Here is a 13,004-nt window from a genome sequence, read left to right as displayed (position 1 = left end):
TAGTTTATTTTAAGTTTCCTTAAAACTTTTTATATTTTTAGATAAATTGATTTTCTTTCTTTTGTTCCAAACTAATCATCGACAATTCGACACAAAATGTCCACATTTTGTAAGGAAAAAAAATCTGCAATGGATAAAAAAAAGTCCTACAACGACGGTTAAATGGAAAAAAAAAATGACAAAACAGTTAGAAAAGACGGGAAAAAAATAAAAATAAACACTCTCTTACTCATCGGAACGACGAACGGCACCGAAAGAATAAGAAGATATCATAGAACAAAACGACAGTGAAAAAAGGATGTAACAAGAAGCGCCGACATCATACTAGAAAACGACAACCTTTTTTAAGAACGACAACCATGATAAAAAGGCTACTTAAAATCAACTAATCAATTATGAAGAGGAAACGACAATCACTAGCGAACCAAAACTCAATAAAAATAAATAAATAAATAAAACTCCCAGAGAAAAACGAATTGTTTGTAGGCAAAATAATATGAACAAGAAAATGACGACAAATATTAAAAATGATGAAAATTGATAATAAGGACAACATTGAAATCGACAACAGCACTATAAAAGACGCTCACCAATGAGAAGCAGAAAACGAGAATTGTCCCAAACGACAAAGAAACGACAACAAATAATCAAAATGCAACGACAATATCAATAAAACGACAACAAATTGGAAAGGGCAGCATCTACAAGTTGAAAAACGACAGATATTTTAAAGACGACGAGTAAAAAAAATATACAACAGATGATGGGCAACAAAATGAAAATAAAAAACAAATAGAAGTAGAAAACCAATGAGTAATAATAACATTAAAAGCGACTGGGCTCTTAAAAACGGCATATATACGACAGGAGCGAAAACCCGTAATAGCATTCAAAATCGACGAATTATAAACGACAACAACAAAAAAAATTAGTTTTTCTTTTTTTTTTTCCTTTTCTTTTTTAGAGTGAAGAAAAGAAATTCACATTTACATTAGTTTTCTTGCTCTGTACTTTACCCTCGAGTCTCGACGGATCTGACAACCAGTCTTATATATAAATCTGAGAAGACAACTGTACCAAAGTAAAATCAAATTCGAACAAAGCAAACAAACAAACAAACCCAGAAAAATCGTTTCCGAAATTTTTGGTGGTTATGGATGTGATAAAGACGCAGCAGATTTCGGCGAGGCCGATCGAGAAGGTGATAGTTCACCCTCTGGTTTTGCTGAGCATCGTCGACAACTACAACAGGGTCGCCAAGGACACTCGCAAGCGCGTCGTCGGAGTTTTGCTCGGAAGCTCCTTCAAAGGCACCGTCGACGTCACCAACAGCTATGCCGGTTCGTATTTTCCCCTTTTCTCGCTTCTCTTTCGATCTGAGCCTTTAATTTTATTTTTGGGGGTAAAAGACTCGGACTTTGTTTGGGAATTCGTTGGTTTTTTTTGTGAGAATTATGTTTTCTTTTGATTTGGTTGAAGAGTTTTGGGCGTGTTGAATAACAATTTTTCGTCTTTGGATTTTGTAATAATGGGAAGAAAGGAACATTAGAAGTAAAAATATTTCCTTTTTTCAGTTTAGCCACATAAAAGAATGAACGAAATTCTTTCTAGAAACGAAAAAAAAAAGAAACAAACAATGATTTACCCATTGTGAAACTAGGCGATTGGTACCAAAAAATTATATATATCTTTCTGGGCTGTTTGATATTACCTTGTAATTTTTTTTTTTTTAATCTTATCACATTGAATGAGCTTATTTTGAGTTGTGAAAGTCTGATTCTTTTTTACTCACAGTTCCTTTTGAAGAAGATGAAAAGGACCCAAGCATATGGTTCCTTGATCACAACTACCATGAGTCCATGTTCTCCATGTTCAAGAGGATTAATGGTATTGGCTGGATAATTTCACTTCACTTATCCAAATTTTTGTGTTAACGTTAGAAGTGATTAATGGTCTTTTCTTTATTTCCCTTTCTTTCTTTATTTTTAGCCAAGGAGCATGTCGTTGGGTGGTACAGCACTGGCCCGAAATTGCGTGAAAATGATCTTGATATTCACGGATTATTTAATGAGTAAGATGGCAATTTATTTCAATAAATGAACTATGATTTATAGGCTTGTTTTTGGTGGAAACGAATTTTACGCTTGTTAAACTAGGTTTGCCTTGATCTTACAGCTATGTTCCTAATCCTGTTCTGGTCATAATTGATGTCCAACCTAAAGAACTGGGAATACCCACAAAAGCTTATTGCGCTGTTGAGGAGGTTAAGGAGGTAGAGGCACCAGTTCTTTTGTACCTGAAACTTATTATTTGCTTTCTCATTGTCTTCAGTTGATAAAACAACTGTAGGCATATTAACTAACATTTCAATGTGGTTATAGAATGCCACCCAAAAAAGCCAGAAGGTGTTTGTCCACGTGCCTTCAGAAATTGCTGCTCATGAAGTTGAGGAAATCGGTAAGCAATGTGATGTGAAACTGACACTCCTAGTTAAAATATCGGTCCTCTACCTTGATCTAATTTTCTAATATCAAATTAAAAAGGGATTTTTATCTTTCACGTGTGTAGAATATTTTGTTTATTGGATGACATTGAATATGTCAATTTGATCTTCTGTTGCATTCTCATCATTTACTTATCATTTGCCCTTGACAGGAGTGGAACACTTACTTAGAGATGTGAAGGATACAACCATTAGCACCCTTGCAACAGAGGTTTGGTTTTTATTTTCATTCTCTGTAGTGCTTGTTTCGACCTTGCCTCTTTCTTTTTGTTTACCCATTTTGGTGCCCCTCATTGAGAAAAACATCATGGATGAACTCTGACCAGGGGACCGTATAATATCCGAGATGAACCAAAAGAAATGATCTTATTCTGATTTCCGAGGAACTTCGCAATTCTCAAGACATGGGTTTCTTTTTGTCTTATGCAGGTTACGGGAAAACTTACAGCCTTGAAAGGCTTGGATTCACGACTTAGGGAGATTCGGAGTTATCTTGACCTTGTTGTTGATGAAAAACTCCCATTAAACCATGAGATTTTGTATCACCTACAGGTTCAGTTTCTTTTTAACATACATCTTGATTTCTTAACTCAAACAGTCAACGGTTAGATAGTGAATTAATAAAGGAAATAGGTTTGAGGAGTTAAGACTGATTGCACATTCATAACTTTATACTCCAAAGGCCTTCACAGGCCGTCTTTATGACTGCAATACAAGATCACAAGAAGCAAATGAAAGATGGCATCGTTGAAAAAATATTTTGTCACGGCCCTTTGATTCTTCTATGCATAGTGTTCATTGTTCAACGTACGCCATGAAACGACCTCGTTTGTTTTCCATTTGAACAATTATATCCTTTGGCTGTTTTTGCTGCTTGGAATATTTTTTTGTCATAGTGATTATTGCCTTCTTTCCTTATCTGCCACGAAATTCTTACAGAATGTGTTCAATCTACTTCCAAACCTTAATATCTCGGAGTTGGTTAAAGCTTTCGCAGGTAAATAAAGCTAAAACATTATGTACTGTATTACATCAATCGAGTGTTTAGGTTGTTTGATAATTGATGTAGCAATTTGTCTTACTGTTTAGTGTGTTGTTTCATGTTTTTCTTATGATACGAGCAGTGAAAACAAATGACATGATGTTGGTTATCTATCTTTCTTCCCTGATCCGAAGTGTAATTGCTCTCCACAACTTGATCAACAACAAGGTGATGTTCTCACATTCCAAGTTCCCATGTTTGACTTTGTGTTGAATTCTCAAATTGGATTTAGGTCTTAGGGATGGATATAGGGAAGCCTGGCATAGGTGGTACTTTTTTTTATCCTTCTCATGCTTTGTTCTACTTTTGTTAAATGTGTGGTTCATTCGGTCTTTACGGCTCAAATCTGAATCTTGTCCACCTAAATTTTTATTATATTTTCAAGCTAATTAATCTGTTTTGGGATTATTCAAAGAGCCTCACTAAGCAATCAATTAGCATGACTTCATGCTGTTGTCAAAATTACTTAAATGTCACTGAAGTTTGGTCATGACAAAACTTTGGCATATTTCAGATCCTTAACAAGGAGCATGAAAAAGCGGAAGACTCAAAGCCTGTTGCCGTACCAACTGCATCAGGAAGCTAGAGTTTTTAAGGTCAGGCTTGGATTTAGGCGCCTCCATATGACGATGGAAAGCTTCAATGATTTGATCCTCCAGTTCTTTTTTGATCATTTATAAATCTTGCGCGATCTGAACTCTGAAGTAGATGATGCAGACATCTTGGCCTGTTTAATTTTATCCCTATGACTTCCTGTCCTACATGGGGGACAGTTTCTTTCTCAATTTATGTTCTCCAATTTGCCAAATCGATGACAGAAATGTTCTGGGGATATAAAGATGTACTCTCTTTTCAAATTTTCAATTGATCAACCAAAATCTTGAATTTTAGCAATTGCATTTTGTCAGACAAGAATCTACCAACGTTACATTTATGTCAGAAATCCACCAAGAGAATTCGGTGCTACATATAATGCAAAACATCCTTGAGCAACAATCTAAAGTGTAAAACACAGCATAGAAAATTTTGAAAAACTTGAGCAAAACTTATTCAAATATATGGATATAGATTTCATGACTTGAAATTATAAGATACCTAAACTAACGAGCTTGGAAAGAAAACATGATAACACAAAAGGAAGAATTGAGAAGCAAAAATGTTTTGCTAGCAAATGCACACATTTTGTTACAGAATTTTGCAATAGTATAAATTGGTACAACAGTTCAATGTCGTCAATGTCGTCAGGTTTTCATAAAACATTAGTACAGTTCTAAATGGTCATGAATTCACCTATTTCATCTCCCTTAAATAATGAAGATACAAAATTTCACAAAACATTAGTACAGTACAAACTTTCCAGTTTTCCACATTGCCATCCACAAAGCCAATCCATTCCTTAAGTTCACTTATCTTTGTTCATCATCATTGTCAGGCTGAACCGACTCCTCAAACTCAGCATCCATGGCAACCCCATCCATAACATGCACAATAATTTCCTTCTTCTTGATATCAACTCTTTGGGATCTAACCCTGTTAACTACAAGCATTCCGTCCACGTCCTTGGAGATATACAACACAAACCCAGATATAGAATCATACAAAACTTCCTTCCCAAAAGGCACATCATCCGAAACAAGAGTCCTAGGAACAGCTGAGAATCCAAGAACTCTAGAAACTATTGCATATGAATCATCATTCATCTTCCCTCCCTTCTTCTCCCCCACAAGACTCTCGTTCACCCACAGCCTCAAATCGCGCTTGAAAGCTCTCTCCGACGGGACAAAGACAGTGAAAGCAAGATCCTCGGGCAACATTTCGATCATCATCTGTCCAAATTTTCCAATGGCGTTCTCATTCTCTAAAGCTTGTCGGATGTTTGTAGTCCGGTACAATCCGATCGGCATGCTTTCGAGTTGTACTTGAGGAAGCCGTAGCGTCGAGATTAGGATCACAAATAGGCAGCCAACAAGCACAACCAACCATACAAAGGAAATTGAATTCCTCATAAACCTGTCTCTCTTCATCTTTTCTCTAATCTTCAAAACTTTTAATTTCTCTATATTGTGAAAAACAAAAAGGGGTCCCACTTAACTATATAGTATCGATGTTAGACTTACTTATCAGAAAATTTGCTTTTTTTAACAATTCTTGACAAGCACCAGTATTTAAAAAAAAAAATTCCTTTTTGGATGTGGATAAATAACCAATATATTTTGAATCTGGTTTCTCTATATCTTAGACAAACAACTTTGCAAGCGAATCATTAGAACAAATATACACATATTGCGGTGGTTCTTATAAATGCAGAGTTATGTCACTCCCATAAATAACCATGTCTGTTTGGTTCCTGAAAAAATTAAGAAAAAATTAAGAGTTTTAGCTAAAAAAATTAAGAAAAAATTAAGAGTTTTAGCTATAGATACCAAAAAGAAAAAAAAAATGGCGAGATTTGCAACAAGAAAAGAATATTGAGGGAATATGATAGTTACCAAAAAAAAGTGATTTGTGGAAAAAGGGAATATGATAGTTACCCGAAAAAAATGAAGCCGTAGTTTTATTATCGAGTTCTGAAGAAAAAGTTAAATATTTTTTATGTGGAAAAAAAAAATGGGGCCATTTGAGGCTCTGAGTTCAACTGGAGCAACTTTGCACACGTTGATGGCATTTTATAGAGGAAGGAAGACTGAGATTTCAATACATTTTCGATGTGGGACTCTTAAATTGCGTTTGTGTGTATTAAAAAGCCTGGAATTCTGTATCTAATAAATACTAACGCATTTCTATTATTGACGTAGAAACCCGAGTGGAGCATTGGTGGAGCTTGTAGCGTTTTGACCTTGTAACTGAGGTTCGATCCCTCATTTCTGCATGATTTATTTATTTCATATTTTAAGTAAGAACTTCGGTTCGGTTTTAACCGACAGGAACAAACCCTAAATCGAAATCGAACCAACCCTAAATCGAAATCGAACCGTGTACAGAAACTGTAGGTTCGGTTTTAAAACTGATTTATTCGGTTTTCGGTCAGGTCAGTTTAAATCAGTTCTGTTCTCAGGCGGGTCGGTGGGATCTTGGTTCCGGTTTACTGTGAACAGCGTTTGGGACAAATCTATTCCTTTTATGGGCCACTCTTTATGAGTGTAGCCCAATTTCAATTAAATGGGCTTCTTAAGGCCACTCGCGCTAGTGGACCTCCATAAAGTTTCGGGTGAACTACACGAATGCCGCTGATAGATTGTCTTTTTAGACTTCCGTATAATAATAATAAATAATAACAATAATAATAATGATAGTATAATATTATAATGAATAGCTGAAAAATAAATTTCAGATTTTAGATCTTATATTAAAGTAGTATAAATGATTTTCAAAAAAATAAAAAAGTGATACAAATAAAGAACAAACTTTAGAAGTGATACGAAACTTTCTTTTAAAAAAAAAAAAAAAAGTAGAAGAAGTGATACACAACGTAATTTACGCAGAGTTGATCCGTATGAGTATCCAACGAATGAACATCACGTTACTAATTTACTTATGCATAAAAAAAAATAAATAAGAGAAGAATAAAACAACTCCTTTGTGTTATTCTTTTAAGACATCGTTTATTTTACCGATTCGATTTTTCAATTTTAAGTTTCTACAGTAAAAAGCTCTTAGAAAATGTCACATTTAACATTTTCTGCTACAGTAAAAAACTCTTTAAAAATGTCACATCTCAACTCGAATCCGCGAAGTGGACGAGAATTCTCTTTTAAACTAACGCATAAATGGGGAAATTATGCCAAATAATAGTATTTAAAAAAAGAGCATGTCTTTATAATCATTTACTAGAGGAACATTCCCCTAAAGCATAATTTATGGTCACATTTCTCTTTTTAAATATTTATTGAGAGGGACATGATTTTAAAAAAAGAGATAAATTTTGTAGTTACATTATAGCCTAATAATGATTTCACACCTGATTGTATTGTAGCATAACGCAAGGTGTTGAGTACAAATTTCTTCACTTTAGGTTTTTTTTTATAGTTATTTTTTTATGACGTCGCCAATTATTGATCGGTGATAATAACAAAAGCCAGATGCTATGCGTATGCCTTACCCATAGACAGAGGATGCTAAGACCGATATTGGCGAAGGCGACCCCTCATGGAAAGGTATGGGCAAAACAAGTACCATGGATGTGGAAAATTGGACTATGTTTCGTTTTCTTTATTGTTAAAAAATGTCAACTTGGTATTTGTAAAATAGTACTAAAATGTCAATTTGGCTCCAATTTGGGTTATCCATTCATACGTACCCATCACCATTGACCCCTACCTTCAAGCTCTTGGTTATCCATTCATTATTTGTTATTTCTAGGGAACGAATCTGAAAAACAGGCTGGGGTGGTGGAATAATTAACCATATGTTTCTCGATACCACTGGCGTTCCAATGCCATATATAATAAGATTCATATAATTTTGAAAAGTTTGTGTGTAATAGAAGAGTATGGATATCAAACACTGTAGTTGCCCACTCTATTGTTCATACAGTGTAGTTGCTTAATGTGTTTTTCCTTTCACTAGTTCTGAGGCCATTCATTTGTATGGGCTGTCCTCAGTTTTTTTGCTTAATGAAAGCTTTTTCCACCAAAAGGGAGAAAAAAAAAATAAAGATGGATATCACTCTGAAGCTCGCATTCTAGATAAGTTTTGACATAATATACTTGACTTGAACAATGGACGAATGATCGTACTTCATATAAACTATGCTTGGTAAGATGGAAAAAATTGGGAAGGAAATGTTGGATCTTTAAATCCTTATTTCACATTCCAGGAATCATCACACCAAATTATTAAGAAAATAAGTTAGAACTCTGACCTGTTTTCATTGATGCAGCCTTTAGATCTCCGATAGAATTCTCTAAGATAACGAACACGACGGTTATTGTCTTGTTCAGTCAAATCTCCTTAGTTCCTTAATGAGTGTTTTCTCTCTAGATGGAGAAGAATGAAAACTGTCTTATGATTTGACATATTGAGGACCATAATCTTAGTTTCTTTATATACTGCCCCATTAGGCTCCCATTAAACCTAATTGGGTCAATATGGGTATCCACCCATTCAACTCATACCCTGTTAGGAAACTAGTTGGGCTTTCCATAATTAGATCACTTAAATTAGCCCAAATAATTAAATAACTTAATATAATTATTAAATAAATATGTGGCCCATAATATAGGAAACTCACGTTTCCTAACAGGAAAGACATATGAAATATATGTGAGAAAAATACAGAAAAAGAGAACCTTTATCGTATTTTGTTGGATATAGAGATGGACTGTAGATTTACTTTAATCTTTTTGTGTCTAGGGAGATTAAAATCGAGGTTTTTTGAAGAATTTAAAATCACTCAGCTAATCCATGAACGCGATAAGTAATGGTGTTCACTAAATTAATGAACGTGATCAACCTTCTCAATCTAAACAAATGCACTAAATTAGATTGGATCGAGATGCATTTTAGATTGATAACCGATTGAAAAATTCTAATTCAAGATTTTGAATTGAGCATTTTTCGACTAGTGAAATCCGTGAATCCAAATTATCTATATATTACAGTATAAAAATATAAATTATATAGTTTTGATTAAGTTCTTAGTAATATATATTTATATATATGCATTTTTTTTTTCCAATCCCGGTACTAACAATAACATGTGCCAGTCTATTTATTTGTCCTTTTTTTTGAAACAACGCAACCCACTTGAGAATCTTAGAGGTTAGCATCATTATTCATAATTCAATCTTAATTCAAATCTATAAAATCCGCAAAATCCTAGTTTTAGATTGGATTGGGTTGAATTTCTTCAATCTGATGATTTTGAATTGAATTACAGATCAACCTCTAACCCATAAAATCCAACTTATGAACACCCCTAACCACAAGTCCTAAGGTCCCTCTACTAATTTCACTATCCCTTTCCATCTCTTCTTTTTCTCATCCTACCAAAAGTAAATCATTTTGACACAAACATTGACTGGGACATTGAAAAATTAACGACCAGTTTAGTTTATAGGTTTAATTAGAAATTTAAAATTTTTATAAGAGAAAAATCTTAGCAAATGTTGGAATTGTAGTTTATACCCGTGAAACATACGAAAGTGTGAAAATGCATAATTTTGGGTGGGTAAGGAATGGGAAATAATATCCTGCTATTTAATCCAAATTTTTTTTCCCTTCCAGTTCAAAGATATATTCCCATAATTTTCCCCTTTCTTTATTTGTGCATGCCTCATCTTTCCTAAAAACAAAAATTACCAACTATATTTTAGTCAATAGAACACATTAACTTAAATGATTAAGAAAGCCAAAAGGAATATTAGATACATCATACATATAACTCAAAATACAAAACATACATGTCACAAAAAGCAGAAACATGCCCCACCCTTCCGGACCAAATCAACACCGTTCAAACTTCAAAGTTCAACCCATTTATTATTTAAAATCTAATATCCACTGAAAACCCCCCACAAAGTACAAAATAGAACGGTCATAATATCACAACCCAGATCACCACATCAACCACTACACCTTACCGTACCCAATCACTACCCTCTTCGTCCACGAAACTCATCAGAATACGCTTGATACGTAATGCATGAACTCCGAATCGTTCTCCAACGCCGCCATCGTCTCCGGCGACAAAACCACCTCGAGATCGACCGTCCCGTTTCCGTCCCTCCCCGGGAACGCCGAGATCTTGCCGTCGAACTTGTTCGCCCTCCCGCTCCGGACCGCCAACGGCCGTCCCCAACCGAAATCGTTGTCGTACATCGGAAACCTCGGCGAGCTTCCCATCGTGATTGACGCGCCGTTGGGATTACCCAGCGGAAAGCACCTCGGGTTGCTCTCCCAATCCTTCACGAAGAGGTGCACGTTAGCGTTATCGTGCGCCCTCACGCTCTCGTTGAGCTGTTCCGCGCACCAGCGCAGATCCCGAGATAAGACTTCCCCCGCCGACGCGCACGTCGGCACGCTCTGGATCGCGTTCCCGAAGTAGTGCGGATCGAGCTTCGGCTCCAGCCTGTGACGACAGTTAACCGCCATTCTAAATGTCGTCGTTTTGGAGGAAGGAAGCTTCCTCGCGCGTGTAACCGCCCGCCACAGCAGCGCGCAGAGAGATTGAAACGACGAGATTTCCGCTACTGCTGCGTTTTGTTTTGAAATGACGCCGTTTTTCAGCCAGTTCTCGATTATGGACGCCACCTTGTTGTTGTCGCTTTGCGAGTACGTGTCGTTTTTTTGCTTCCCCAGAATCTCGATGTCGTTTTCGATCAGTGCCGTTCGGTTATTTGTCCTGTCCTTCAGTATCAGAATTGCTTCCCTGCTGAAACTGAATATTCTCTCCCTCAACGACGCGTCGTTGGAAAACGTGACTTTGGGCCCACCTTCAGGCAGTTTCAGTACGGCCTTCGAGATCAGGATAGAGTCGCGGCTGAAATCCGGGCTGGGCCGAGAAATCCTCTTCACACCCCGACAGGCCTCGGCGAAAGTATTGAAGAAGTTCCAGAAGGAAGTTCCGTCAGTAACGGCGTGATTAACGGCGCAGCCAATGAAGACGCCGTCGGCTAACTCCGTTACCTGCACGGCCAGGATGGGCCTGAAATGGCCCGCGTAGCTCACCGTCCCGTCGCAGGCGAAAAAGTCCCACACGTGCTCCGGCACGTGGGTGGGTCCCAGGATGTCGCGGATGAAGACATCCGCGGCATTGGCGTGGATGAAGTCGGCGCCGGCGTCGTTGCACGTGAGGAACACGTGTCCATATCCATCGGTGGTGAGGCGACCGGCGAGCGGAGGGAAGAGAGAGAGAGTACGGGAAAGGCCTTGCTTTAGGAGAGAGATTAGGGAGTCGTTTGGGATTTGCAGTGGGCGAGTGAAGAGGCTGCCTTTTTGGATGTATTGGCAAGACAACATGGGGAGGTCGGACACGGAGAGTTTGAGGTCTCCGAGGGTCGATTTCCTGTCGGGGAAAACCGTTGATTTGGAGACAACGCTAATAACCGGCGAACAAGGCATCTTTTTTCTGATGTGTGGTGTTGAGTTTTTGTGCAATCTGATCACTTTCTAATGAAGTTAGTAGCAGTAGTAGTGACTCTTTCTCTTTGTCTCCAAATGGGTTGATATGATTTTGGAGGGAGAAAGAGTGAGAAAGAGAGAGTGTGGGGAGTAGGGAGTAGAGAGGGAGAGGTATATATAGGGGAGCGAGTTGGGTTTGGGTTCATGCACTTTGCTGCTTATTAGGTGGATTCCTGCTAATATTAGCCTCTTTCTTTAATTTAGTGATTTCAACGTCATGGGGTTTTGTTTTATTGGGGGGACCCTTTTTTATTTATTTATTTATTTATTGTGTGTTTTTGGAGATTATGTGGACATTGTGGATGTCTATCTGAGATGCATTTGTTTGATCTATAATAATGATTGAAATCCAAATTTTCTCTCTTATATATATATATATATATTTATTTATTTATTCGATGATAGAAAACATGCATATCCCCCGTAATTTACTTGGAGGGAAAAAGAACAGGTAATTTGGCTTTAACATTAGCGATTGATTGTGTTGATCCCAAAACTATACATTTTCAATTCTCCATCTCTTTGGAGTTTGGTGTGATCTCATCGCTTACTCTTCTCTTATTATTCTTCCGTATTCTTGGAGGGGTAAGTTACTGAAACTGAGTGATGCATGCATACCTCATCACAAAGAAAAAATAAATAAACGAAGAAGAAGAAGAAAAAGGTGATACACACACACACATATATATATATATACATACATACATATACACATAATGTGTGTGTAGAGGAGAGATTACTGAATAGACCAGTAATTCAAAGAATCTTAAGTTCTTGGCTCATCAATTTCTCCACATGTGTGTTCCATATCTCTGTATCATGATGTTGAATTAATCAAAATAATCATTTATTTAAACATGAATTTCCATGTCTATTGTAAAGATGTTGACATACAATTAGTTTAATGCACAACTTTTAACTAAAAGAGCTTAGATGAATTGTATCGTTAAAGTTTGATATTCTTATTCAATCAAATTGATAGAAATAAAATAATAAATTATAGTGCAAGTCTTTCTTTCTTTCTTTTTTACATATTTCCCCTTAGTTATGAGCCAAAAGACAAGAAGAAAAGTATCAAGTTATTTGACATCAGACTAACTTAAAGACAACATAAATGTCTAATGATAATTTAGTACTTTCATGTACAATAATTTCGAATATATGCGCTCTCTTTTTCTACTTTTATGTCATTCGACCTAGTGATTATAGACGTATGTTAAGGAATTTTTATCTCTTATTATGAATTTATAGTAAATAAATATATATTTAAGTAGCCTTAAATAAGACCGAATAGAGAAGAGAAACAACTCAAGAAGCTCTCAGTCCTCGGATCAAATA

The 13,004-nt window shown here is 36.4% G+C and overlaps 3 protein-coding genes across 3 annotated transcripts; 1 reads left to right on the top strand and 2 right to left on the bottom strand.

The window, feature by feature from the left end:
• Positions 1-984: 984 nt before the first annotated feature.
• LOC21409035 (26S proteasome non-ATPase regulatory subunit 7 homolog A) lies at positions 985-4,439 on the top strand. Its single transcript, XM_010096765.2, has 10 exons — positions 985-1,340; positions 1,795-1,887; positions 1,990-2,071; positions 2,176-2,272; positions 2,382-2,457; positions 2,656-2,714; positions 2,933-3,055; positions 3,443-3,500; positions 3,628-3,713; positions 4,060-4,439. Exons 1-10 carry the CDS (start codon positions 1,154-1,156, stop codon positions 4,129-4,131), a joined length of 933 nt encoding a protein of 310 aa, XP_010095067.1. The 5' UTR covers positions 985-1,153; the 3' UTR covers positions 4,132-4,439.
• A 247-nt stretch (positions 4,440-4,686) lies between these two features.
• On the bottom strand, positions 4,687-6,154 carry LOC21409034. The gene is made up of 2 exons (XM_010096764.2): positions 6,077-6,154; positions 4,687-5,892 (listed from the first exon to the last, which is right to left on the bottom strand). The coding sequence occupies exon 2, from the start codon at positions 5,567-5,569 to the stop codon at positions 4,952-4,954; it is 618 nt and encodes a 205-aa protein (XP_010095066.1). The 5' UTR covers positions 5,570-5,892; positions 6,077-6,154; the 3' UTR covers positions 4,687-4,951.
• Positions 6,155-9,885: 3,731 nt separating this feature from the next.
• Positions 9,886-11,738, bottom strand: LOC21409033 (uncharacterized acetyltransferase At3g50280). Its single transcript, XM_010096763.2, has one exon. It carries the CDS (start codon positions 11,604-11,606, stop codon positions 10,164-10,166), a length of 1,443 nt encoding a protein of 480 aa, XP_010095065.1. The 5' UTR covers positions 11,607-11,738; the 3' UTR covers positions 9,886-10,163.
• Positions 11,739-13,004: the final 1,266 nt, after the last annotated feature.

Source organism: Morus notabilis, unplaced genomic scaffold (genome assembly GCF_000414095.1).
Source record: "Morus notabilis unplaced genomic scaffold, ASM41409v2 Scaffold42, whole genome shotgun sequence".
Classification (NCBI taxonomy): Eukaryota; Viridiplantae; Streptophyta; class Magnoliopsida; order Rosales; family Moraceae; genus Morus; species Morus notabilis.
This window is presented reverse-complemented; position numbering and strand designations above follow the sequence as displayed.

What these genes read in the sequence shown, in the direction of transcription:
- LOC21409035 (XM_010096765.2), top strand. Translation starts at nt 1,154, where the DNA reads ATGGATGTGATAAAGACGCAGCAGATTTCGGCGAGGCCGATCGAGAAG. An exon ending in CATGTTCAAGAGGATTAATG is followed by an intron (nt 1,888 to 1,989) that starts GTATTGGCTGGA and finishes CTTTATTTTTAG; the next exon opens with CCAAGGAGCATGTCGTTGGG. An exon ending in ACAACTTGATCAACAACAAG is followed by an intron (nt 3,714 to 4,059) that starts GTGATGTTCTCA and finishes GGCATATTTCAG; the next exon opens with ATCCTTAACAAGGAGCATGA.
- LOC21409034 (XM_010096764.2), bottom strand. Translation starts at nt 5,569, where the DNA reads ATGAAGAGAGACAGGTTTATGAGGAATTCAATTTCCTTTGTATGGTTG.
- LOC21409033 (XM_010096763.2), bottom strand. Translation starts at nt 11,606, where the DNA reads ATGCCTTGTTCGCCGGTTATTAGCGTTGTCTCCAAATCAACGGTTTTC.